The sequence below is a fragment of the Anolis sagrei genome, chromosome X, assembly GCF_037176765.1.
Source record: "Anolis sagrei isolate rAnoSag1 chromosome X, rAnoSag1.mat, whole genome shotgun sequence".
In the NCBI taxonomy this organism is placed as follows: domain Eukaryota; kingdom Metazoa; phylum Chordata; class Lepidosauria; order Squamata; family Dactyloidae; genus Anolis; species Anolis sagrei.
This window is the reverse complement of record NC_090034.1, coordinates 25,654,739-25,682,676: the sequence shown is the minus strand read 5'-3', so window position 1 is coordinate 25,682,676 and position 27,938 is coordinate 25,654,739. Positions and strand designations below refer to the sequence as shown.

At 42.1% G+C, this 27,938-nt stretch overlaps 1 protein-coding gene across 4 annotated transcripts; it reads right to left on the bottom strand.

Annotated features, from left to right (window-relative positions):
- Positions 1–67: 67 nt before the first annotated feature.
- On the bottom strand, positions 68–27,836 carry CCP110 (centriolar coiled-coil protein 110). Of its 4 annotated transcripts, none has more exons than XM_060786301.2 (15): positions 27,599–27,836; positions 21,857–22,007; positions 21,467–21,595; positions 18,766–20,386; positions 17,983–18,107; positions 16,776–16,953; positions 16,326–16,453; positions 15,973–16,089; positions 13,856–13,957; positions 12,103–12,219; positions 10,158–10,237; positions 8,799–8,861; positions 8,605–8,664; positions 6,981–7,063; positions 68–3,267 (listed from the first exon to the last, which is right to left on the bottom strand). In XM_060786301.2, exons 2-15 carry the CDS (start codon positions 21,995–21,997, stop codon positions 3,215–3,217), a joined length of 2,997 nt encoding a protein of 998 aa, XP_060642284.2. In that variant the 5' UTR covers positions 21,998–22,007; positions 27,599–27,836; the 3' UTR covers positions 68–3,214. The 4 variants fall into 4 exon arrangements, with proteins under 4 accessions (XP_060642284.2, XP_067317141.1, XP_060642285.2 ...); XM_067461040.1 differs by having other exon boundaries at positions 27,555–27,835; XM_060786302.2 differs by lacking the exon at positions 27,599–27,836 and adding an exon at positions 26,255–26,645.
- Between the last annotated feature and the right edge of the window lie 102 nt (positions 27,837–27,938).

Sequence of the window (27,938 nt, the reverse complement as noted above, 5' to 3'; positions counted from 1 at the left end):
GGAACCCACTGATCTCCTCCACAGGACAACCTTTCAAATATTTAAACATCACTTTATAAAGTTTTTAAAAAAAGTTTTATTGTGCATTAGGTTTAAAGAAGTGAAAACCAAAGTATAAAAATAAGTTATATTGGGGTATCACAGTCCACTCCAAAATAATAATAATAAAGCAAACTCAAAATTCATTAAATAAATAAATATAAAACAACCAATGACATAAAGAAAGCGTGGCACTTGTAAACAGAAGGCTTGATACTTAAATATTTGACATTTTAGTACAGTTTTTTTTAAAAAAACTTTAAAAAGTGTCCTCAGCATACATCAAAGCAATCACTGGTATGTATTTTTTTTAAAAACTTTTCTATATACATTTTTTTCTATTCCTACATTAACAGCATAGCACCACAACAACAAGCCTTTTAGCACTAGCACATCAAGTAAATGGTAATATTTTCCCTAATCTATAAGGCAATATCCACAATTCTTAAGACACACTCAATTCTTAAATGCTTCGTTATGTTTTCTCACGGCTCTAAAGGAAATTACTCATGCAAAGGCAATACAAATCACCAGTGAACTCTAAAAAAGCTATTTAGGATTCCTATAACTTTAGTCTATGAGAAAATGCCTGCACTGTGCTGCCTAAGTTAGCCAACGGTTTGCAAGGCAAGAGTCAGAAGTCAGAATGGCTGGCTTTTTCTGGTGTAAATGAAGATCCCCATTTCTCCCTTTGGTCTTCTCTTCACTTAAGAAGATGAAACAGAAATCTATTGTTTCGTGTGGCATCCAAACCCAGGCTCCTGATATATTGCTCCCAACAAACCAAGATTTGCTGAGCTTTTTGTCAGAGCAATAAGACCAGAAACCCACGTTTGGACCTGATGTGTAACTGCACATGCTTGTTTTATTAATACACACTCTAGAACAGGCATGGACAAACTTTCTAACTTGGGGGCCGCACACTAGCACTCCCTGATAGGAGGACTGGCTGCCCGGTGATGGAAGGATGGAAGGAGAAAGAGGGAGGTAAGAAGGAAGGAAAGAGAGAAGGAAGGAAAGACAAAAAGGAAGGAAGGATGAAAGCGTGGAAGGGAAGGATGGATGGATGGATGGAAGGAAGGAAGGAAGGAAGAAAGGAAGGGTAGGGAAGAAGGAAGGAAAAAGAGAAGGAAGGAAGGACGGAAGGGTGGAAGGAAATGGAGGGGGGAGAGAGAATGGGAGGGAGGAAAGAAAGCCAAAGGGGAAGGAGAGAGAGAGGGAGAGAGAGAAGAAGGGAGGAAAGAAGGATTAAAATGTGGAAAGGAAGGGAGGAGGGAGGGAGTAAGAGGGAGGTAAGGAGGAAGGAAACGGAGACGGAGGGAAAGACCAAAGGGGAGAAGGAAGGACAAAAGGGTGCAAGGGAATGAAGGGTGGGAGGAAAGAGAGAAGGAAGGAAAGACAAAAGGAAAGGAAAGAGAGGGAGAGAGGGAAGGAGGGAGGAAAGAAGGATGGAAAAGTGGAAGGGCAGGAGGGAGAGAGGGAGGTAAGAAAGAGAGGGAGGGAAGGAGGACGGAAAGAGAGAAGGAAGGAAGGATAGGATGGTGAGAGAGGGGAGGGCCTGAGAAAAGATCCCAAGGGGCTGCATCTGGCCCCTGGGCCTGGGTTTGCCCATTCATGCTCTAGAATGTACGTGTAAAATACTGCATGATATACAAGAACATTAGGAAATGTACACAACAAAGAAACATACAACTCTTTCCATATAAATTAATAGATGAGACACTCTTATCATGTCTTCCCTCAAATTTTCGCTGCACCTTAAATTTATAACATTTATAACATTTAAATCCAAATTACAGTGGTGCTGGATATGACATATTTCTAATTCAGGTAATGTTGGACTAACAGGTTAACATTCATGTAATCAGGTTTAAATTAATAGTACTCTATGTGTTGTATAGATCCATTAGCGACAGTAGTGTAAAATAATACCAGCTAATAAATTAGGCACAATTTCCCCAGCCGGGCCCTCTTTGATTCGACGTTTCTAAGCCATCAATATGATCTGATGTGGTTTCATTTCGTAGAAACTGCAAGGACAAATAAATCACCTCATTCCATTCTTTGGAAATGGCTTTCTTAATGTCAAGAGTTTAATATTTGATATTTGCTATTGTGCACAAAAATGACAGGCCAGTTTTTCTGCGTGTGATTAACAACTGGAAAGGGAAATGGACTTTGCTGTAATCACAGCTGGCAACAGCAGGCATCTTGTTGCTCCAGTAACTAAAGTTGGCGCTTTGACAATACAAAGGACATATATTAGGGTTTAGGGAGGGAAAACTGGTGCCAATGTTTAGCAAAAGAAGCTGATATAATATATATAAACTTTGTACTCTTTCAAAGATGTGTAGTAAATTGACAAGAGATGCTTTTGCTAATTGCAGATGTCAAATTTGATAAAAGATCAAGCTTGATGATGTTTTTAAAGTGAGCCATCATAGTATGATGGGGAAGCAGGAAAAAATAAGTATTTATGTTGCATGATGAGGAATACCAGCTAATATACTTGCAATGGAAGCTATCAGTCCCATTGATTTCAGTAGTGCTGAAGGGCTAAAAACACCATTCTGGGTAGGTAGAACACAGCAATTGTAGGAGAATAATTCACACACAGCTGGAAATAAATGCAGTTCTTTTTAGAAGTGCTTTGAATGGAATATACAAAATTACATAGGCAATTATTAATATATAAGGTATAAACCAGGTATGGGCAAACTTCGGCCCTCCAGGTGTTTTGGTCTTCAACTCCCACAATTCTGCAGGCTCTTTCCCTTTTCCGCTTAAGCAGCTGAGGGGGGAAAGGAAGGGGTCTGAGGCTGTTAATAATAGTGAGAGCTGAAGTCCAAAACACCTGGAGAGCCAGTTTGCCCATGCCTGGTATAAACTGACATTTTAAGTGTATGTGTTGTATTCTAAGTACTGCAAGATATGTCCCATTTTGGACAACGTTTTGCGTAAAAATCAGATGTTATTCTTCCTAAGAGTATGCAATTTATGTTGTTTTGGGGAAAGGAAACAACACTCACAGGAGGAGGGAAACATGCAGAATAAAGTGTTATTATTTTCATTCAATTCACCATCTCTTTATATCTAAATAATCAGCAGGGGGTGCTGGAGATTTGTTAAAGAAAAAAAATCAAAGCAAACTCTTATCCAAGCGAATGCTGTCTTCTTAAGTTGTCACAACATTTGGCTTCTTTCTTTGGATTTTTCCTGCATATACTCCTAAAGGCAAGAACAGAAAAAAATAATATCTTATTAGAACATTACATGTTTAAAAGGCCTACTATACCTAACAAGCAAACAGCCTTTAGCACATTGTTTTTTAATATATATATATATGAACAAATGTTTAAAGCATCTGTAGAAATCCATCCATCCCATTATAAATGTTTTGAGTTTATTTTGCTCCCAAGCATGAAGTTGCAGCTGCTTTACAGTCCCTAACAAATGGTTGAACATCAGAGAAAAAGAAGAGTTCCATACCAAGATGGCCTTATCATACTGTAGGGGATTCATGAAGACACAGGATCCGAGAGGCGAAGGAAGAGAGCAGATGGATTTCATAGGTGAAAACAACCAGATTTATTATGCCTGGCCAGATAGGTGAGCAGTCCACACTCACGCAGGTAAAAGTGAACTTGCCCACCATGAGTATACAATCAGTGGGCTCTCTTTTCAAACTGAGTTTCTATTTACTACAAAACACATGAACTCTCATAAGTCAGGTGGGTTGTCTTTACTAGCTGACTGGGTGTGGAGTGTGCTCATGCACAGTAGTAAGCTTCTATGTAACGTAACTTTCATTTCTCTAAAGGCACATGACTTCTGGGTGCCTAAATGTCCAATCAGCTTGTGTCTAAAGTAAAGGTAAAGGTTTCCCCTGACAATAAGTCTAGTTGAGTCCGACTCTTGGGGTGCTGTTCATCTCCATTTCTAAGCCAAAGAACCAGTGTTGTCCGTAGACATCTCAAAGGTCATGTAGCCGGCATGACAGCATGGAGTGATGTTACCTTCCCGCCAAAGCAATACCTATTGATCTCCTCACATTTGCATGTTTTTGAACTAATAGGTTGGAAGAAGCTGGGGCTAACAAGAGGAGCTCACCCCGCTCTCCAGATTCAAACCACCAACCTTTCTGTCAGCAAGTTCAGCAACTCAGCCGTTTAACCTGCTGCACCACCAGGGGGCTCTTGTGTCTATATGATTATTAATTACGTGTTATATTGACGTAACTCCCAAGCTGAAGAATGTAGCAGTTTTTTCTTTCCAGCAGTTTCTCAGCTTAGCTTTACAAATATTTCTAAAACTCATTTCTTTTCGCTTCCCAAGCTCTCTCATTATGAACAGGCAGTGAAAACGTTGATAAATGCATTCACATTGACTACATTCAGCTATAATAATACACCACAGCTTGTAATGCTGAAAGCCACAGGATTCCTACTTCTGGTCTGACACCTGCCTGGACTTATTGCTTTCATGACAAACATAAATGCAGCTATTGAGTGTGGAAGAAAGATCAAAAAGAGCATAGTTAGTTTATAAGACCACGCCACGCAGTGCTGAAATACTAGACAGCTGTAAAAAGTTGATGATAAACCTGAGAGTATGAGTTTCAGAATCTGAAGTGCTATTTTGAAGGAAATACAAGAAATGCATTCGAGTATTGGAAATAAAGTTCACCCTACAAATAGTGCATCTTGACTTCTGTTTCTTTCAGAAAATATGGCAAAGAGGAAATGTCACCCAATGGGCTGAGCCACCACCAACTAGAGTTGACAATACTGGGCCACGGGGAACATAACAAGGTAAGATGTGTTCCATGTTCAGATTTTTTTCCTTTACATGAATAGGATGAAACATAATATAAACTCACAATATTAAAGAAGCTATGTAATTTGCCAGAGGGCAGGGAGCAACTGAACAAAATTAAGATCAGCGGGAGCCCTGAAGTTGGCTCTGCTCGCCTCAGTTTTGCTTGCTGTAATATAAGCAGGATATGTGCACAGCCTCTATGAAGAATCTATGCACTTTACGCAGGATTTATGGAGCTTTCTCAATGTGTATTCTCTGCAAATGGCACTATGTGGCAATAGGTCTTCATCATCATCCCATGGGGACTAAGGGCATGCCATAGAACAGGTATGGGCAAACCCAGGCTTGAGGGCCAGATGCGGCCCCTTGGGCTCTTTTCTCAGGTCCTTGTCTCTCTCACCATGCTACCCTTCCTTCCTTCTCTCTTTTCTTCATCCTTACCTCCTTCTTCCTCCTTCCCTTCCACCCTTTTGTCCTTCCTTCCTTCCTTCCCTCTCTCCCTCTTTCTCCTTCCTTCCTTCTCTTTTGTCTTTTCTTCCTTCCCTATTTCCTCCCTCCTTCCATCCTTCTCTTTCACCTTTTAGCCTTCCTTTTTGTCTTTCCTTCCTTCTCTCTTTCCTCCTTCCCCTCCCTCTTTTTCCCTCCCTCCATTATTTATTTATTTATTTACGGCATTTATATGCCGCCCTTCTCACCCTGAAGGGGACTCAGAGCGGCTTACAAGGTATATATACATACAATATATTATTAACATAGTACAATATCAGTTTTAAATATTGCTATATTGCACTATATCAATTATACTGTAATATTATTAGTAATAATAATATTACCTTCCACCCTTTTGTCTTTCCTTCCCTCTCTCCTTCCTTAATTCCCTTTTGTCTTTCCTTCCTTCCCTCTTCTTCCACCTTTCATCCTTCCTTCCCTTTTGTCTTTTCTTCCTCCTCTTTCCTCCCTCACTCCCCTCTCCATTCCTTTCCACCCTTTCGTCTTTTCTTCTTTCCCTCTCCTCCCTCCCTCCCTCCCTCCCCTTTTGTCTTTCCTTCCTTCTCTTTACTTTATCCTTCCCTTCCTCCCACCCTTTTCTTCCTTCCCTCCTTCTCTCTCTCCCTCTTTCTCCTTCCATCCTTCCTTTCCACCCTTTCAACTTTCCTTCCTTCTCTTTTTCCTTCCTTTCTTCCATCACTGGGCAGCCAGTCCTGCTAGCAGGGAGTGGTAGCACGCAGCCCTCAAGTTAGAAAGTTTGCCCATGCCTGCCATAGACATAGTAGAAGGCATTCAGTAAGCCACCTGTAAGCAGAGCTTCCTATTGAAAGAACTCTTCAAATACTTCTAAGGAACTTCAGGAAACACTGTTAAGAGCTATTCAGATAACAGAACCATAAGGCTCAGTCCAATTCTGGACCTATTCCCAGAATTTAACAGTATCAGCAGAATAAGCTCGCTTTTGGGTTACAAACATACAGCAAGCCAGTTGATGTGCATCCTTGCTTTTGAGAATAAAGCTAAAATCAATAATATGTAGGCAATGTCCAAACACAGAAGACAATCCTCATCTCAGTAATTTTTCATCATTTTAACTTTCAAGCTAGCATTACCATTTTGAAACTCTTTGAAATAATACATATGTGCAGTATTGTTAGCACATAGATTTTTCTTCAGCATATTTATTTCCGTGGAGCATTCATGCACTATAATGTGAGAAGCATGTGCATGTTTCAGAAAAGAAATTCTATTTAATAAACAAAGGAGTAGGAGAAGAAAAGGAAAAGGTATTCAGGCACCCAGTGAATTTTAAATGCAGCTTATCTATTAATAAAAAATGAATACAAATATTTTTGAAAATGTGACCTGCTCCATTTCTGGAGCTTTTCTAATAGAGACTATGGCTGGAATGTGCAAGTCAATCAGAAAGAAAATGAGTCGCTTATTCATGCAGCAGGTGATCACAACTATACTTTCTGGCAGCAATTTTAATCAGAGTTAGTATAGCAGAGCTAGAGCATAGTTGGTGCAGCAAGAGGGAAGAAAGCTACTACTTAAGCCTTCTCTTTTGGTTTGAGCAACTTACTCTTTTCCTTGTTAAATGAGATCCAAGCACTCATTTATTGTTTACACACCTGAAAGTGCCTTGTTAGACACTCTGCTCTCTGAGGGCTTCTTTCTATTTTGCTCAGCCCCCTTCACTGAGGCCTTAGGGGTTCTAATTGAACATAAAAGAAATTAATAAGTCACTTGTATCCAAACTAAAAGCTGTTGTCAAAAAGAAACAAACAAAAAAAACCCCAAAAGGTTCTTGGTCAGAGTATCCCACAATAATACAGTACAGTCTTCTCAAATCATATTAATATAGAATTCCCATTAATTAGGGCTACCAGACATTCATCAGTAGGTATAAAACATAAAATTAATCTATGATTAGGTGACACATGAACAAACCTCATGTTTACATACTTTCTCCTTATGTAACACATGTTTTGGGGAGGGCTTAGGCCAGTGGTTCTCACTCTGTGGGTTCCCAGATGTTTTGGCCTTTAACTCCCAGAAATTCCAACAGTGGTAAACTGGCTGGGGTTTCTGGGAGTTGTAGGCCAAAACACCTGGGGACCCACAGGTTGAGAACCACTGTTCTAGAGAATACCACAGCCAAAAGGGCATCGCTACTTTATTGCAAAAATGGGACCCACAGGTTGACAACCACTGGCTTAGGCCATTGATAGAGTGTCCATCAGAGGGTCATAAGATCAATCTCTGGCTTTTACAGATATATCTGGATTATACCCTTGCCTGAAAACATAGGGGTTACTGCTACTCTGCACCGTGGGCCATTGGGATCTACAGGCCCAGGATCTATGGGTTTAACAAACGTAGGCTCAAAATGCAGATATGGCCAAAGAAATTACCTGAGGCCAAGCGCAACCAGGCCGAGAAAAGATCCCAAGGTCAGCAATGGAAGCAGCAGCAAGGCCCAAGCTACAAGGAGCTTCCGGTGATTTGCCACCACAATGTAGTCTGCATTATGCTTTTCTAAACCGGCATTTTGCAATGCTGAAATGGAAGCCCCAGACAGCTACATTTAAGTGATTTAAAACTGAGCTGGCAAGGCAGATTCTGCAGATGGGCTGGGGAAGAATACAAAAGCAGTAGGTTTGTTCATGTCACAACCAAACTATGTTTACATGGGAGGAGGGAGGGGAACAATGGAACAACAACTGTATTTGAAGAATACTATTAAGGGGAAAAAACACAAGACTTATTGACTGTGCCGCAATAATGCTAGTTGTTGATCTAACCTCAATTGAGAGAATATTTGCACTTTATATCCAATTGATATTGCACGGGTGGGGTTACAGGTTTTTTTGGACTTAGAATGATGTTCATACCAAACAGCTCCAATCCATTCCACTTGGAGACAAATATGGGAACAGTTCTCACAATGGCTTTTGCTCTGGAGCTCTCGCTCTCAGTGTGACATTATATTATAACACAGTTATTATTGCATGACATACTGATTTGTTTTTTAAAGGTTTTCTCTTTTGAAAAAAGCGACATCACAGTGCTTTTTAAAGTACAAATAACTACTTGAGATATATTCAGCTGCGACCTGTTTCTGATGGATGCTGCTTGAGAAGCACAGCTTCAAAGAACAAATGGATTGAGTGGTGTCATTGTTTGGATCACAGCCTTTGTGTTTAAAGCAATGAGAGGTTATTGTTCAGTCCCTGAAAACAATAGCACTCTTACCCTTGTCTGGAAAGGAGTCTTTGAATGGGAGCATTCTGGCCTTGATTTGGCTGAAGAACTCTGTAAAGGGGAGAAAGCCAAATTGTTACAATTATGCATTCACCACATCATGAAAGTCATGGACATCACAAGGGGAAACCGGGACCGATATAGTATTGTTCTGCAACAAAACAAAACAAAAATTCCATACTAACCTGCTCTCTGGGGATTTTTGCTTCACAATCATCTTTTTGTTTGGCATACCCATTTCAGAAGCCCTAAAAGGAAAAATAAATGTAAATTTATGCTACTATTCTTTGGGGGAAAGGAAGAAGAAAAAGATCAAGCAAGCATGTGATTCATTGTTGAATGCTTTCATGGCCAGAATCACTGGGTTGCTGTGAGTTTTCTGTCTGGCCATGTTCCAGAAGCATTCTTTCCTGAAGTTTCACCCACATCTATGGCACGCATCCTCAGAGTTTGTGAGGTCTGTTGGAAATTAGGCAAGTGAGGTTTATATATCTGTGGAATATCCAGGGCAGGAGAAGGAACTCTGGGGAATTCCAGGCATGAATCACCAATGGCCCTCCCTCCAATGACATTGCAAGTTATAGAGCATGCCATGAACATGTGCAAGAGCCCTGCCAATGTCCTCCACAAACACCATACTGCCCACCATCAAAGTGAAGCTTTCATACAGGGAAAATTTCATCTTAGATTTTCTGTTTTTCCTCCCACTGTTTCTTATTCTAGCAACTGGTGTGGAATTTGCATGACCCCACCCACTGCCACTACCTTAAACCTTTCCTATTTTTTAATGGCACACAGTAAACAGAGAATTGATCAGCAACTGAACATATCAGAGAGGTTTGGGAAAAATTTACCATGATTTGTAGGAGATGTAGATACTGGGATGTATAGTTCAATCTGAGAGCACTCTGAACTCCACCAGTGATGGACCTGGAACTAGCTTGGCACACAGAATCCCTATGACCAACAAAAATACTGGAGGACTTTGGAGGGATTTATAGGAGTTGTAGTTCACCTACATCCAGAGCGCACTATGGATCCAAACACAGATGGATCTGGACCAAACTTGGCACACAGAACCCCCGTGACCAACTGAACCTACAGGAGGGGTTTGAGGGGACTGACTCACCATAGTGGGGGTTGTAGTTCACCCTGCAGCTCCCACCAATGATGCATCTCACCCAACAAAACAAATTTTAAGTACTGATGGAGTTTTTTGGGGTTAACCTGGCATGATGTCAGTTGTAGTGCACCCACAACCCAATGCATTTTGTACAATTAAAAACTGGGTTTTTCAAATAACCTGGGCAACCCCAGGTCCCCAAGCTAGCCTACAATAAAAGAAAAAACAGAAGGCGATACACAAATATATCTGTATGAAGTGATAAAATGAATTTAAAAAAGCAGAAATGTTTTGTAACAAAAAACTTGTTTCTCTGTCAATCAAAATACAGCAATGACAAATTCTTATTTTTTCCAATAAATGCAGTCTTGCATATCTAAATGACGGACAATGTTGTGTTTTTTAATGTTTCCCCACATACTTCATGTATTTCTTTCTATCCAGAGACTTCTGAGTAGCTGTAGAAAGGGTCACTCTCTCTCTTGTTGTCTTGGCTTTATCCTACACAGGGGGGAAACCAAATATTAATATTACTACTTTTCTCACATTAGGAAAGCCAAACATCCTGAAAGTTTTAAGAACCAAGATTGGTATAACCAGTATTTTCACAAAGATTTCATTTCCTAGAAGTTGTTTGATCCAGTAAAGAAAAAATAGAAAAGAATGTGATTTATGAAGATGAATTGGTTCAGCAACAGCAATAAGAGTTTCTCAGATGCAAATGTATAATATAAAGACTTATCTTCCCCTTGAACACAAAGCCAGCAACTCTAAATACAGAACTATAGGACCAACAGGGAACTTGACAGGGGGAGTGTATCCCTGTTAATTCTCCTGGACCTCTCAGTGGCCTTTGATGCCGTAAACCACAGTATCCCTTCTGAGACATCTCACGGAAATGGGGCTTGGAGGCACTGTTGGAGGCTCCAGTTCTTCCTAGAGGGTTGTTCTCAGAAGGTGTTGCTGGGGAACACCTGCTCAGCCCCACAGCCATTGTCCTGTGGGGTCCCGCAGGGCTCAGTACTGTCCCCCATGTTGTTTAACATCTACATGAAGCTGCTGGGAGAGATCATCTGGAGTATTGGAGTTCAATGCCATCTGTATGCAGATGACGTCCAATTCTATCGCTCCTTTCCACCTGCTGCTAAGGAGGCTGTTCAGGTCCTAAATCGGTGCTTGGTGGCTGTGATGATCTGGATGAGGGCAAACAAATTGAAATTGAATCCAGACAAGACAAAGGTACTCCTGGTCAGTAATAAGCCCGGTCAGGGTATAGGGTTACAACCTGTGTTGGACAGGATTACATTCCCCCTGAAAACAGGTTTGCAATTTGGGAATTCTCCTGGATTCATTGCTGAGCCTGGAACCCCAGGTTTCAGCGGTGGCCTGGGGAACATTTGCACAATTAAAACTTGTGCGCCAGTTGCACCCATACCTTGGGAAGTCAGACTTGGCCATGGTGGTCTACACTCATGTTACATCTTGAATAAACTACTGCCAACGCACTCTACATGGGGTTGCCTTTGAAGACTGTTTGGAATCTTCAAGTGGTCCAATGAGCGGCACCCGGGTTCCTTATTGGAGTGTTGTACAGGGAGCATACAACTCCCCCTGTTGCGTCAGCTCCAATGGCTGCCAGTCTGCTACTGAGAAAAATTCAAGGCGCTGGATTTAGCATACAAGGCCTTAAACTGTTCCAGTACAGCCCACCTGTCTGAAGGTATGAACCACTTAGAGCGCTAAGATTGGCTGGGGAGATCCTGCTCTCGGTATCATGACCTTCACAGGTGTGATTGTTGAGGACGAGAGACAGGGCCTTCTCAGTGGTAGCCCCTTGGCTGGGGAATTCCCTCCCCAGTGAGATTAGCTGTCTTGAGTCCCCTCAGGGGTGGAGAATGGCAGGCATAAATATCATAAATAAATAAATAGATTAACACCCCCCCCCCCCAACGTTCAGGAAACAGCTTAAAACTTGGCTATGCAAGCAGGCAACTGACAAATGATAGCAATATTCAAGCAGCTAAAGGAAACTACAGGATTGATGCAATGTCCAAATGGTTTAATGTTCTATCATTACATCGGATGGTTTGTATAATTTGTAATGATTTTAATTTATAGTTATTTTACTGTTTTTAGATTTCTTTTATATGGATGTGAGGCACTGAATTTTTGCCATGATTATCTTGTGCACCGCTTTGAGTCCCCCTAGGGATGAGAAAAGCGGTATATTAACCAAATAAACAAATAACATAATAAGCAGGTTCTATCTTTCAAAGTAATAAATCACTTGAGTTATTAAAGGCAAAAATTACATTTTCCTGCAAATATGAACAATGATATTTAAGCAAAGCACTACTGCAACGCACCAGCTGGCGGAGCATCTTTTCTTTGCGAACTTCTCGATCGTGATACAGGATGCTCATTTTCTCAGACACTTCCATTGTGAAGAAAATATCATGAATATCATACAATGCCGCTCGCAGCTGGAAACAAACAAACAAACAAAAAATTAATGCAGTGCAATTACAAGTGAATGTTTCAAGCACCCCTCTATGAACTTTTTGAAAAAATAACCCAATTCCAAAGAATCTAAGTTAAAAGGCAAGACTATGCTGAGGGAATAGCCCAAAACAAAATCCAGTTAGTCCTTGAACTCCCAAAGTTTGGAAACTTGATACTACACTTAGGCAATAAAAATGAAATGTACAGATATAGGATGGGTTACACCTGGTTTGAAAATAGTGCATGTGAAATGGATCTAGGAGTCTTGGCAGATGACAAGCAGAGCATGAGTCAACAGTGTGTGATGCAGCAGCTAAAAACGCCAATATTAAAAATCCATATTACCCTTATCTTTTCCTAACCCACTTTATCCTTTCCCCCCCTTCACCCCCCCCCACCCTCCCTCACTATGATATTCATACCCAATACTTTTCCCCACTACACATACATTCTGTAAAATTCTAATAAAAACTATATAAAAAAACACCAATGCAATTCTAGACTGCATCAAGAGAAGTAAAGGCAGTCCCCAAGTTACAAACATCCGACTTACAAACAAGTCCTAGTTAAGAACGGGCTGAGATAATAGGAAGTGAAAGGAATCTACCCTTCGGAGGGAAATCCACTCCTGGAAGAGTTAATAACATGGGGAAAGGGGTCTCCCCTGAAGGTTTATCACCAATCCTTGTTTCCACAACAAGCTAAATTTTCCAAAATCCAACAATCATGGGGACAAACAGAGGGGAAATCTTCTGAACAGGAACGAAGACAGCAAAACACAAACACCACAAGAGTGTTAATCCTTATATATAGATAGATGGATTTGGATGGAGTTACATTTAAGAAATGCACCTGTTCTGACTTACATAAAAAATCAACTTAAGAACAAACCTACAGAACAGAACCTCTCTTGTTCAGAACTTGGAACTGCCTATATAGCAGGCATGAGCAAACTTTGGCCCTCTGGTTATTTTGGACTTCAACTCCCACAATTCCTAGCAGCCTGTAGTCTCCTAAGAATTGTGGGAGCTGGAAGTCCAAAACACCTGGAGGGCCAAAGTTTGCCCATGCCTGCTGTATAGTGTCAAGATCGAGGGCTTTGGTCAGACCTTACGTGGAATAACACTGTGACCGTTGCTGGGCACTGATAACTAAGTAGGATATGGACAAGCTGAAATAGAGGCTGGGTAGTCATCTGTTGAGAGTGCTTTGACTGTATGCTCTCACATGGCAGAGGGCTTGACTGGATGGTCTTATGAGGTTGGAGAAAGCTATCTGGTATTTAAACAGAAAAGCAGGGCTAAATCAGGCAAAAGCAGTTCAAGTTATGGCGATCCTGTTGTTATCATTGATTTATAAACAGTCAAAACATGTTAAATCAACAGTCAAAAACGAAGAGTCCTGTCAAAGCTATACAGTCTAAAACATCTGTTTTGCAGTGCCCTGATGAAGACTTTGAGTAAAACTGGAATCCATTGGGTCTAATATTGATGTACCAAGCATTTTTTATTCTTCTCCAGTTCCATGAAGGGTCAGGATACAAGAAGACCTTCAAAATTAACATTTTGGATTTCACCAGCATCAACTCACAAGACAAGGCTTCCAAGCACACACTACCTGAGCGGCCACCCGCTCCTGCAGATTGGCATCTTGAGCTGAAACACTTCCTCTCTTCAATGGACCTTCTGACTGGAAGTTTTTCATAAACTCTCTTGTGTCCTAAAACAAAACCCAACAAGACATATCCAGCTTAGCAAACTTTTATTCACACTGTTAGGAGAACTGAAGAGCAATTTTTAAAAAATTAAAACATAGAAGGTAACCATCTATAGAAGAAGCTGATTAACAATGCAACCTTCTATGGTTCATTGCATTTTTACACTGCTGGGAAATCTTCACATATAAACACTCTGTAAACATTGGCAAGACTTTGATTTTAAAATACAACAATGAAGTATGTTTGTTTCTCACTTCCAAATAGGCAGGTCATTCAGACAAACATTGAAAAAAAAAACAGATGCAAGGCTATGCCTTCAGTGCTATAAACACTGGCCTAAAGGAAGTGCCACTGAAACCTAAACATGAACAGGATTACAGTACAGGTTCCATGAAGCAAAGTTCTATCAATGCCTTTTGGGGGCTTTTGGGTATGGCCTTATATTTTACAACTGCAGCTGGCCAGTGTTTTGTTTATCTATTAAAATTCATGGCCAAATGATCGCAGTTGAGCTTTCAATGGCTTTCTGACAGTAACAACTACAACACAAGATTCAGTTTTAAGAATGGAAAAGGCCGCATTCGTTTCCTCACAACTGTTCAGATGAGAAGAAAGCAGCAGACAAAAATGACTGGCCACCTTCCAGAAGTGAAGATTAGAAATATGCTGTTGGATAAGGAATGTTATTTGAGACCTGGGGAAGAGACATGTTCCAGATGGGAGAGAGATGAGGAGATGAAAGCGGCAAGGAATAGCAGGTGGGCCGCACAGGACAGATAAGGAGCCAAAAGCAGTTTCAGTTTCTGATAAAATAATCCCACATTGATCAAGGAGCAGCTGTTGCAGTGAAAGAGTGTTCAGAGTTAATTACATACCAATCAATCCTTCTGCAATGCCAGGATTACAGTTTAATGGTGTAACATTAGAAAATATGATTGTAATGTTTATAGCAATAGATTTTTAACTCCACATTTTAATGTTTAAACATTTTTACATTTTTATGATCTAATCAATAGTTATATGTTATTGTTGTTTTATGTTAGGTTTCATATGTATGTGAGGCATTAAATTTTGCCATAAATATGTTGGAAATTGCTTTGATTCCCCCCCCCCCCCCCCGGGGGAGAAAAGCGGTATACAAATAAAGTAAATAAATAAAATAAATAAATGTCGACCATTTCCACTTCCTTGGCAGCCACCTCTCCATAAAAATCAAGATGGACACTGAAAAACAACATCGCCTGAGCTCTGTGAGTGCAGCATTTTTCCGAATGAAACAGAGAGTGTTTGAGGATCAGGACATCTATAGGGAGACCAAGGTGCTTGTCTATAAAGCCATTGTCCTCCCAACCCTGCTATATGCCTGCGAAACGTGGACTGTCTACAGACGACACACGTAACTCCTGGAACTATTCCATCAGTGTTGCCTCTGAAAAATCCTGCAAATCTCTTGGGAAGACATGTGGACAAATGTCAGTATGCTGGAAAAAGCAAAGACCACCAGCATTGAAGCAATGATCCTGCTCCATCAACTCCACCGGACTGGGCACATTGTCTGAATGTCTGATCACCGTCTCCCAAAGCAGTTACTCTACTCCCAACTCAAAAATGGAAAACAAAATGCTGGTGGACAGGAAAAGAGATTCAAAGATGGGCTTAAAGCCAACCTTAAAAACTGTAGAATAGACACGGAGGGAGAACTGGGAAACACTGGTCCTTGAGTGCTCTAGCCGGAGATCAGCTGTGACCAACAGTGCTGTGGAATTCAAAAAGGCACGAATTTTGGGGGGGGGGGGGGGGTGAAAGGGAGAAATGTGGCAAGAGGAATGTGCATCAAGCCAACCCTAACTGGAACCGACTTCAACCTGGAAACCAATGTCCTCACTGTGGAAGAACATGAGGGTCAAAAATACAAGACACTAGACTTGGAAGGCCATCATACTCGGACAACAAGGTATCACCTAAGAAGAAGATATACAAGCAAGTGCACAAAGTGTGCCGGCAGAAGGTTCCTTACCTTCACAGTTTGCCGAAGGTGCTTCAGCTTCTCTGTTTGCAAGAGTCTCCGAGTTAAGAATCCCTTTGCCAAAGCAGAGATCTTATTCAACTTTCTTTTCATTTCAGGACTATACACCTGGAAGAGAAAATGGCACCATGTAACCAAAGGGTAGCTTATAGATGTTCTAAAGGTGTTTCAAAAAAGGTTTCAAATGCTAAACTAAGCTATCGTAAATAAAAGGGAGAGGTGAAAATCAGACTGAAGTAAAAAAAAAAAACAGCTCATGCAACAGGTTAGCTAAGCTAGCTACAAACAAATGGTAGTTTTGTCAAGGAAGTTTTAAAAACATTCTAGACTGCATTTTAACCCACCTGAGACCATCTCATTTTGCTTCTGTTAACAGCCCGGGATGCTGTAATGGACTTTCCACTTGCTGGTGGTTCCCAAAGGTAGAATGGGGAGTCAGCAACTGAGCCAGTTGCAGCAGCATTGGTGAGGCCTACATTTGAAAGAAAACAACACGATTGAAGCAAATTAATATCCAGAATAACAGTTGTAACCTGGATGCACCACTGTTAAGTCCCACTGTTCTAAAACCAGTACACACTTTAAAATACAGACCCTTAATTTGGTCTGTATTGTTTTACAAGTATACTGTATTAACAACTGTTTAGCAATTTATATAGGATCACAGGAAATAAAACTGATCACAGCCCATAAAACTCCATAAACAAATTTGGGTGATCTAAACATTTTCCTCATAGATTATTTTCTCTTAGTTGCATATCAGTCTCAATAATACTAATTCTGTTCACTCTTACCAGCATTCTCTGAGTTTGCGCCATGGAGTGTTTCCACTCGAGGGAACACAGATTCCAACAAGTGGATGTCAGTGACCTTCCTCCACTCCCAGTCAATGCCACTGGTGGCCACAGGAATTCCCATTTCGGACACAGCAGTCTTCTCACATTTCAGTCTTCGCTCCTGCTCTGCTATTTCCTAAAGGACAAAGAAACCAGAGATTCCATCACAACAACATTGTGGCCTTGAGCTTATACACATTACAGAATTATACCACAATGATTTCATTTGAACTGCTTGTGGTATGTGGTTGGGCAAGGCATAAGAAAGGATGAGAATTGTAAATACTGTGCCCTAAATGGCCCATTTCAAGATTCCACAAGATGGGACCCTGGCAGATATTACTGGAATAAAAGCACTGCAGCTATATAAAGCCTCAGAGGATGGCGAGTGCTCCTTCTTGGGATGTTGGACAGCAACTGCTCAGAAATGCTTTGGCTGTGTATTCCTGAATGGCACAGGGATACAGGGATGAGTGCCCCTTGCAGTCCTTTCCCAACTCTGAAGACTCTGATTCTAGTTTGAAAGGGCTACACACGCACTGTATATATTCTCCACTGCCTCTTGCTAGTAAAACAGCCAGTTGTGCCTCTTGCCATTTGGAAACAAACCAGAAAACACACAATAATTATGCCACAGCCTTCTGCAACTTTCCCACAATTATAATACCAAACCAATCCTTCAGTCTGGCTAAGTATTAATTTTGAATTTTTTTTCAGGAAGGCGATAGTAGGTTTGCTTAAAAGGTAAAGGTTTCCCCTGACATTAAGTCTAGTCTTGTCTGACTCTTGGGGGTGGTGCTCATCTCTATTTCTAAGCCAAAGAGCCAGCGTTGTCCGTAGATGCCTCCAAGGTCATGTGGCCAGCATGACTGCATGGAGTGCCATTACTTTTCCTACTTGCATGTTTTCGAACTGCTAGGTCGGCAGAAGCTGGGCCTAATAGCGGGAGCTCAACCCGCTCCACAGATTCAAACTGCCAACCTTTTGGTCAGCAAGTTCAGCAGCTCAGCAGTTTAACCTGCTGCACCACCAGGGGGCCCTACACTCTCAAATTATCCTTGGTTCAGACTCCTGGGGAAGCTGAATGCCACAAGACAGACACATCAAAACATTATTTGAAAAGGCTGGATTCCCTCCAGCTATATACCAAGTCTTTCTTTCTCACCTTCTGCAATCTCTCTTGTTCTCTCTCCTGCTCAGCTATTAGCAGCGAGAGTTGCTGAGCATGTTGCTCTTCAAGTTGCTTCTTCAGTTCTTCAAAAGCCAACATTTTCTGTTTTAGAATTTCGTCTTTAAAAAGTGAAAACACAGATATATAATATGAATATGGATTACAGAGAACAATCTATTGTCCAGTAAAGAAAAAAATCTCAAGAATAGTAAAATAAATTACTAACTTTCCAGGAAGGGTTCCAATCTGGCCGGTTTTATTATGATACCATCATCCAATGGTTTTTCAGCTTTTTGCATACTTTTTCCTATTTAAAAATGGTTGAAATGGCTCCCTTGGGGCTTAAGAGATTGACGGTAACAGCTTTAAGTTTGAAAATGTTGGTGTTTTGTGTCCCACCTTTTTCTTTCCCACTCAGAATTCACCCCTTCAATTTCTCTAGAATTGAATTTAGTTCTTTAGGCTGAAAACCATTTCCCTCCTTGTTTATATACTAAATGGGATAGGTCTGCATGAAAACAAATCATTTGATGATGCTTAACTTGTCGTATCCGTGGCATCACGAAAACTGAAAACTATATATCTCACCTGCCTCCTTTTACCACAAAGTTAATCTGCAGTGATAGGGAGCCACTGAGAAGGTGTCCCACAATCCAGCCCTTTCCCTAAGGGCCCCCTCAGCTCTAACTAACGGAACTGGAACAATAAAAAAATGCTGAACATTTTGGAATTTATCACTAACTCAGGACCGAATTATTACAATGCGTATTCTCTCACCACCGGCATGTCGTTCTTCTGCATCTTTCTTGGTATCAAAAGAACTGTTCTGATCATGTAGCCATTGCTTCTTTTGCACATCTATTTCTGTAATCATGGAACAAGTCACGTTTTCCTTCTGCATGTTGTTTGCATCCAGCTCAAGCCTCCGTTTCACCTTTTCCAAGCCACCATCGAATACCTGCTCATCTGCAAAAGACACATCTGAAGCATCCATCTGTGGCTTCTGCTGTGTTGATATGAGTAAAGGAGATGGGTTTTCGACATCATATGATTTATTGAGTTCCACAGGCACACTGGATTTGGCTTTGTCCAGCATGCTGTCTTGCTTACCGCTGCTGGCATTGGCTTGGTTTTGCCTCATAGCAGAGCGGTCACCTGAATGTAGCCCTGCCAAAGTAGATTCCGAAAGGCAAGAACGTGATAGCTCTTCACTATGGAAAGACAACTCTCCCTCTACTGTGGAACTGATCAGGGATCTCCTGTTTTCTTGCTGACCAGCCGATAGTGGCCTCACCTGGTTCCATCTGCCAACCATTAATTCATCAGAGATCTCCAAGGAATATCTGCGAAAAGCATGAACATTGCTGGGGCAAACAGGAAAAATGTCTGGTGCCAATTTTGGCTTAGGATCAGCTACAGTTTGCCTGTCACCAGCCTCTTGTGTAGCCAAGCCTGCAGCCCGTCCCTTTTTAGGGCTTAACTCATAGGCATATACAGGGTTAGTAATGACAATCTGCCCCACCGAAGAGGGCCTTGGGCGTCTTCTGTGCATTTTGGGGCTCATACTAGGCTCGGGACTTGGCAGTTTGGAATAAGAACCAGTGAAGCTTCGGAAGATGCTACTGTCATGTTCAAAGAATAGGGCATTTTTAAAATCTTCTTCTGAATCTGAATCCAAAACAGGGGGTGTTCCAGATCGTATTGGTATATCCACTTTAGAGAAACTAGATGATGCTATTACACTCGTATTAGTTTTGGGGGATGAGGGAGTCTGCAGAGAAGTGCTGGATTTAGGAAGACTCGATTTATCAGGTGTCAAACCCACACAGCTTCTGCCAGTTAACTTGCCTCTCTCTTTTGTCAAGTCGCTTGTTTTCACCGAGTCGTTTTCTTTGTCAGAATGGCTTTCACTCCAACTTCTTCTTGAATTGCTTCGCAAGCTGCGCCTGGCCGGTTCTCTCTGTATGTATTCCTTGGATTTTTTAAAGAGATTCTGAAGACTCATCATGTAAGGGTCTCGGTTTTCAGTATCAGTCGACATCACTTCAATGCTCTCTTTCTTTTCAGTCTCCTTTGAAGGAGACAGGCTTACTGGCTTGGAAAACGCTCCATCTGGACAAGTTCTCTTTTCAGAAATGGTAGAGTAAGTATTCTTTGGTTTAAAGGGGGTAATGTTTTCAGTTCTTTCAAGAAAGTTCCCTCTTGGTGCAACATCTGTATCTGCTGCCTTAATCTCGAGTGCCCTTTTAGAGGCCACAGATTCACTGGGGGGAGTGGAATTTGGCAAAACACTGCTTGATTGTGTTACAAAACCAGTCAACGCTTTTGAATCTAAATCCACATGAACATTTGTTGCATCAGACTGATTGGTACTATTTTGATTTGCCAATTTCTTCATCTGTAAAGAAAAGGAAAAAATAGTAATCTATGAAAAATACTGACAAAGGTTTTGAAAACTGGACAGTGACAAAGGTTAATGGAAATGAATGAATGCATTTGCACACCAAGTTTCCAAAGTTTTACGGAAGTGTATATGTATATAGCTCTGAGCTGCCAAAACATGGACGGCTGTAACAAAGAAGAAGTTTATATTCATCAGTCTCCCTGGTTTTAGTGTGGTACGGTGTGAACAAAAATAATATTTGCCTGGGAGCTGAGGAATAATTGAAAATGTCCATTAATTGTAGGATTGTAGAAGAAAGCTAGCCAGTTATTATATTATCTTCAACATACTCCTATTGTTTTTTTCAAATCCCAAGCCAGGTGATAGTTGCCATGGAGACACCAATAAACTTAGTAAGAAAACTAACTCAGTCGTGTCGGGCCACTATTGTGACTGCCAAGGAAGGTAAAGATTTCATTCATAGTGTTCAGGTAGCATAATTCCTTTTCTTTCAACAGAGCATGTGTGTCAAGAGTTTCATGTACATAAGGAAGAAGATGAATTTTAAAAACCCCACATGCATTCATCTGTTATGGCAAGCTAACAAAAGGAAGGCCATAGCAACTTAAGGTTACTTGAGCTTACTTGTGGCATGTGTACTTTTAAGGATGGGTGCTAACTTCATTCACCTTGCATCCAGTCCATAAAGGTTTACATACAGCTCTAACAGTGTTGAGTCTTGCAGATGCCACAACAGCACACATTTTGAATGTCAACATCATTTCAGATATGATAGTTACAAGGTCTATCTTGCATAGAAACCACAATTAACTAGGATATATAAACAAGAATATTTAAAATAGTGTATTCAAACTGCCTGGTCAAATTTAAATGAAAGTCGAAGTAACAATGCTCTCTAACCATTACACTAATAAACCACTTCATTAAACGAATTTGTCGCTGCAGTTATGTAATATAAAAGTAACTGCACAGAAGTGCTACAAAACAGAATGTAAAAACCTGTTTGCATCCAGAACTGTTGTACTAACCACCTTTTTGAAAATGAATAAATAACCAGGCCTCTTTCAACTTCACCTGCACATTTTCCACAATCTCCTGGATGCGATTCAAGAGAATCCTTTTCTTGGAATTGTGCTGCCAGATTTCTAACTCTAGAGCCTTTTGTCTGTCCTGCTGCAGTTCCTTTTTTCTCTCAGGAGTAAGCTGTAAAACATAGAAGAAGGATGGGAGAAGATGGGAGAAAAGAATGACCTAATACTCTACTCCCCTTCCCCCACCACCCATCTATTTCAAGAGGCTAGAGAGGACTCTTAATGTGGATATCCTTGATTTATTTCTTGGCATTAAGAAATTGCTCTCTAAAAATAAAATAAATAGTCGTTTTAACAGACTTATACAAATATTGCTATCATAATGAAGACAGTCTTTTAGTTTTATTATTTTGATTTGAGAAAGTTATCTTACCAGTGGGGAAAGCACAGGAACACCATTGAAATTAATACATGAAATATTTTTGTAATGAGTGAGTGGAGACATTCTTATCTTCACTGACTCTCCTTGGATCCGTTCAAGCTGTCTCTTGCAAAACACCTCATAGTCCTCCATTTTGATGCAGCTGGACAAAACAAAGCGAATAATTGGTTGTTCAAACAATCCAGAACACAGACTTCAGACTAAAACAATGCTAGATGGCTGCCATATTTTTTTCTATATTTGCCCTTTCAATCAACATAACTACTGGTTTACAATTTTGCTTCAGATCCTGCCCAAAGGACTATAACCCTTCCTTGTTATTAGGAAAACAAATCAGAAGTCATTGGCTCAAGTAACATGTGATGTTTAACATTTTGGACTGAATTTGCCACTGCTGCCAATGGAACCAGCCAAGCAGGCTCTCTATGTTCTACACAAAAAGACAGTGTTTTTCAGGAATTTCTCTCTAATGCTGCATCTTAACACAACCAATTCTCTGCACTAAGGCATCATTAAAATTTTGGGCTCAAACTTTCACCAACCTCAACCAGCATGGCCAAGCTTTAGACATATTGGGAGTTATAATAATAATAATCATCATCATCATCATCATCATCATCATGATTTAATTACTTATTAATCGCCCTCCATCCAAGATGGTCTAGGCGATTTACAAGCTAAAATTGTAAAGGATAAAAATACATACATACAGATATTGATAAAATTAACAAAGATCAAAAGCTCTAGTAAAAAGCCAAGTCTTAAGTGCTAGGGTAAAAGGCCCTAACTCACGAATGGCTCTCATATGGGGTGGCAAGGAATTCCACAAGGCAGGGGCAGAGATAGAAAAAGCTCTGCGTCTCGTCCTTTCCAAGTGCACTTCTCTAGGACCCGGTATATAAAGTAAGTCACGTTGGGATGGTCATTGCGACCTCCGATGATGGGAGGAATGAGAGACGGTCCCTAAGATATGATGGACCCTGGCCGTAAAGAATTTTAAAGGTCAGAACTAGCATCTTGTATAGACCACGGTAATCAGTTGGAAGCCAATGCAAATGCCGCAACACTGGTGTTATATGGCATTTCATGGGCGTTCTTGTGAGCAGCCTGGCTGCTGCATTCTGAACAATACGGAGCTTTTGGGTCGTAGACATCGGAAGGCCAACATACAGGGCGTTGCAATAGTCCAGCCTAGACGTGACCGTGGCATAGATGACTGTTGCCAGAGCCTCATCAGATAGGTAGGGTGCCAATTGCCTTGCTTGTTGTAGATGGAAAAAGGCCTGTTTGCTGGCAGCAGCGACCTAAGCTTCCATTGTCAGCTGCGAATCCAAAACGACACCCAGGTGGGTAGCAAATGGGTCAGACCAATCGAGCGGCCATGCCAGAGAATCTCAGTCTTCGCTGGGTTCACCTTCAGTCTACTAGCACGTAGCCAGTTCAACAGAGCCTCCAGACATAAGGTGAAATTGTCTGGTACTGATGTTGCTCCAGGCTCCAAACGCAGAAGGAGTTGGGTGTCGTCCGCATATTGATAGCAGTCTAGGCCGAAACTCCGAACCAAACTAGCAAGGGGTCTAACATAGATGTTGAAGAGAAGAGGGGAGAGAATTGCACCTTGAGGTACCCCACATAGGAGGGGAGATCTTTCAGAAACTTGATCCATATACTCCACGCATTGGCTCCGGTTTCGGAGAAATGAGTCGAAGCAATTGAGGGCCTGACCGCGAACTCCGGACATGGCAAGACCGTGAATCATTAGATCGCAGTCAACGGTGTCAAACGCTGCGGTAAGGTCGAGAAGTACCAGTAGCACTGATCCGCCGTTATCAGACTGGCGACGAAGTTCATCTGTAATGGCAACCAGGACTGTCTCCGTCCCATGGCCAGTGCGGAAACCTGACTGGAAAGCGTCCAGGCCGGCTGTGTCATCCAAAAATTGTTGCAATTGTCCCAGTACGGCCCACTCTATCATCTTGCCTAAGAATGGAAGGTTAGAGATAGGACGATAATTGGCAAGGGCCATGGGATCCAAGCTAGGCTTCTTTAGCAAGGGACGAACCCTTGCCTCTTTTAGGTTGTCCGGGAAGACCCCCTGTTCAAGAGAGCCATTGATTATATTACTCAACAGATCGAGTAGACCTTCCAGGCAGCTTTTAACCAGCCAAGAGGGGCATGGATCAAGGGAACAGGTGGTTGGTTTTGCAGCAGCCAAGATTCTGGCGACATCTTCCCTGTTAAGCGGAGTAAATCTGTCAAAGATAGGCCCACTAAGCGGCCACAAAGTCTCGAGCTCACTCAAGGTATTGACTGTAGGGGGCAGTTCCTGCCGAAGCATGGTGATTTTATCAGTGAAAAACTTCTGGAATGCCACTGCTGTAAGAGCCGTGGTTGCTGGGTTCTGGACTAAGGGAGCCAGACTGATCAAAGCACAAACAATTTTGAATAATTGTGCTGGGCGCGATCTAGCAGAGGCTATTAAGGAGGAATTTTAAGACTTTTTAGCATCCTTGACGGCTGATTCGTAGGACCTGTGAAAAGCCTTGAAAGCGGACACTGACACCTCGTCGGGTTTCCGTCGCCACCAGTGTTCCAGCCGCTTTTGTGCTTGTGTCATCGTCCGTAGCTCATTAGTGTACCATGGGGAGTGATTCCAGCGAGGGCGAAGGAGGCGTCTGGGGGCAATCTCATCCAAGGCAGCCAACAAACTGACATTCCAGTTGTTGACTTGCTCATTGAGAGTGACGCACACGGTTCCAAGGCCCTTAAGGGCATTCAAGAACCTGGCAGGTTCCATGAGTCTTCTAGAGCGGGCAAGGATTGGTTTGACAGCTTGGGAAGGAGGGGATGGAGTCTCAATCTGGGCCTTCAGGGCAGCGTGGTCAGACCAGGGGACATCAATTACTGCCGATAAAGATGTCCGTACTCCAATATAGAAAATCAGGTCTAAAGTATGGCCGGCCCGATGAGTGGGGCGAGTCTTGATTAATGAGAGCCCCAAAGTTTCCAAGGTTAGTACTAGGTCCTTAGTTACTGATGAGGATGACGGTGCCTCGGCATGTACATTGAAGTCACCCAGGACAATAAGTCTGGGGAAACTCAGGGCCCAGTCCGCAACAAGATCTAATAGCTTAAGCAGACTCTCTCCCAGTGACCCCGGTGCACGGTAAACGACAAGAATGGCTAAGGATTCCCTACTGGCCAAGACCGCACCGAGACATTCGATGCCAGCTATCTTTGGAGTTGGAACAATTTTGATGGTTATCACCCAAAGAATAGAATAGAATAACTTTGTTGTCATTGTACATCGTACAACAAAATTAAATGCCATCCCCAATGCACATTATATATGTAGAATTACAAAACAAGACACCCATCCTTCCACATTCTAATCACTATCGCACACTCCCAAATGCCACATCAGCTCCTAGAAAGCTACGGAAAAGTGGTCTATATGCAAATATAAATCATGTTGAGACTGCTATGGTTGCCTTACTGGATGATCACAGTCTCAACACTGACAAGGCATTTGCGTCCCTGTTGGTGCTTCTAAGATCTCTCAGCGGCCTTTGATACCATCAACCAGGGTATTCTTCTGGAACGCCTGGGAATCCATCAGAGGCAAGGTGCTGCAGTGGTTCCGATTGTTCCTCTCAGGCAGGTTCCAGATGGTGGAGCTTGGGGATAGCTGCTTCTCCCAAAAAAGGAGCAGTTTTCTGGCGTCCCACAAGGGCTCATTCTATTCCCAATGCTCTTTAATATTTGCATGAAGCCACTGGGAAAGATCATCCATAGGCATGTGGTGGGGTGTTATCAGCATGCTGAGGACACCCAAATATATTTCTCCATGCCCTCCAAAAGAGCTTCAGCTAAGGATAGCGTGTCTCCTCTGAATGAATGCCTGGAGGAGGTAATGGGCTGGATGAGGAAAAACAAACTGAAACTGAATCCAGACAAAACAGAGGTGAGCATATTACACTTATCCTAAAGTCACTCCACAGGCTGCCAATTAGTTTCTGGGCAAAGTACAAAGTGTTGGTATTGACCTTTAAAGCCCTACATGGACTGGTATGTTCAGCAAAGGAAAAGAGTGATCCTCTCACCACTGCAGGAGTCTATTGCATACCAAGCAGGTGTGGACAAAAAGTCTACATAGTAATGGTAAACGTTTCCCCTGACATTAAGTCTAGTCGAGTCTGACTCTGGGGGGTGGTGCTCATCTCCATTTCTAAGCCGGCATTCTCTAGACGCTTCCAAGATCACGTGGCTGGCATGACTGCATGGAGTGTCGTTACCCTCCCTTCGGAGCTGTACCTATTAATCTACTCACATTTGCAAGTTTTTAAATTGCTATGTTGGCAGAAGCTGAGGCTAACAACGAGAGCTCACTTGATCCATGGATTCGAACCACCAACCTTCTTGTCAGCAAGTTCTGCAGCTTAGCGGTTTGACCTGCTGCGCCATCACAGCCCCATGAAGTCTACATAGAGACCTCCAAACACAGCAGCATTACTCAGACACGAATCAAGGAACACAAAAGGCACTGCAGACTAATTCCACCAGAGAAGACAGCCATAGCAGAGCATGTGATGAACCAACCTGGACATAAATGTAATCTGAGAACACAGAAATGCTGTGCCACGCTGACAACCACCATGTCGGACTACGCAGAGAAGCCACTGAAATCCACAATAAACACATGGACAATTTCAACAGAAAGGAGGAAACCATGAAAATGAACAAATTCTGGTTACCAGTATTGAAAAAACACCAGAATCAAGACAGTAAATAAAGAATAACTTTTTAAAAAACAGGGGGACTCCAGACAGCAAACAATCAAGTGCCAGTTTTTTGGGGGTTTTTTGTCGTGTCAGTAGTGACTTGAGAAACTGCAAGTCGCTTCTGGTGTGAGAGAACTGGCTGTCTGCAAGGATGTTGCCCAGGGGATGCCCGGATGTTTTGATGTTATTGCCATCCTTGTGGGAGGCTTCTCTCATGTCCCCACATGAGGAGCTGGAGCTGATAAAGGGAGCTCATCCACGCTCCCTGGATTCGAACCTGTCGGTCTTCAGTCCTGCCAGCACAGGGGTTTAACCCACTGCACCACCGGGGGCTCCTGTAAGTGCCAGTTAATACCTCACAAACAGAGAATGTCCTCGGGCAACAACTACCAGGCTTTGCAGGTGCAAGGCTTTTCAATGCTAATCAAAACTGGCTAATTGCAACATTCACACTTGCTTCAAGCGGACAAAGGCTCTTCCTCCCACCGTGGACATGATTCCACAGATATAGATACACTGCACCTGCCTCCGAGTGTGCATTAGCCACAGATGCAGGCACAACGTCAGGAGAGAAAGCTATTGGAACATGGCCTGACAGCCCGACAAACTCACAGCAACCCAAGGGAATTACTATTTCCAATTAGACATTGATCACCCAGGCACAAAAACCAGTGTGATTCACAAAAAGCCCCAACCAAACAACTGCTACTTCTAATATTCATGATTCCAAAAGGATAAAAAAGGGGCCCGGCGTTTATATTATTAGGTATCCTCATCGAATAGGAGGCTGAAACCTCCATTTGGGCCTAGAAGTTCCTCCGTTCTTTGCACACGCCACGAGCAGCCCGTCATCTTCATTTTCTTCTAAAAGCATGTATCGTTAGCTCTGAAACGGTTCCGCCATGTACCTCGTCTCGTCAAAGCTCCTTCCTTCGTGTCTAGGGCCACTCACCGTGAGGGCGTCGCTCGCTCTCCCCGCCTTCCTGGTTTCTGCTCCTCGCGCCTTGTCTCTAGGTTACCGAAACCGGAAGTCGGGAAAGGGAAGCTCCGCTTCTTCCGCCTTAAGCGCGATGGCCTGCTGGGAGTTGTAGTTTGTGGCAAGATGACGCTGCAGTGCGCCTTGGGGCTTACTCTACCGCCATGAACTTGGCCTGAACCGTTGCTAATAAAATAGGAGTAGTAGTAGTAGTAGTAGTAGTAGTATCAGTGATATGAAAAATATCAGATTATAACAATATAAAAAGATAGCAAAATAACATCATAATATGATCTGAAAAGAGCAAATGGTAATA

Bases quoted from the DNA above. Each gene is read 5' to 3' on its own strand.
- CCP110 (XM_060786301.2), bottom strand. From the start codon at position 21,997: ATGGAGGACTATGAGGTGTTTTGCAAGAGACAGCTTGAACGGATCCAA. The intron at 13,958-15,972 runs GTAAGGAACCTT...GTTTTGTTTTAG, and splicing joins ACCTTCGGCAAACTGTGAAG to GACACAAGAGAGTTTATGAA. The intron at 8,665-8,798 runs GTTAGTATGGAA...TCCCCTTTACAG, and splicing joins CAAAAATCCCCAGAGAGCAG to AGTTCTTCAGCCAAATCAAG.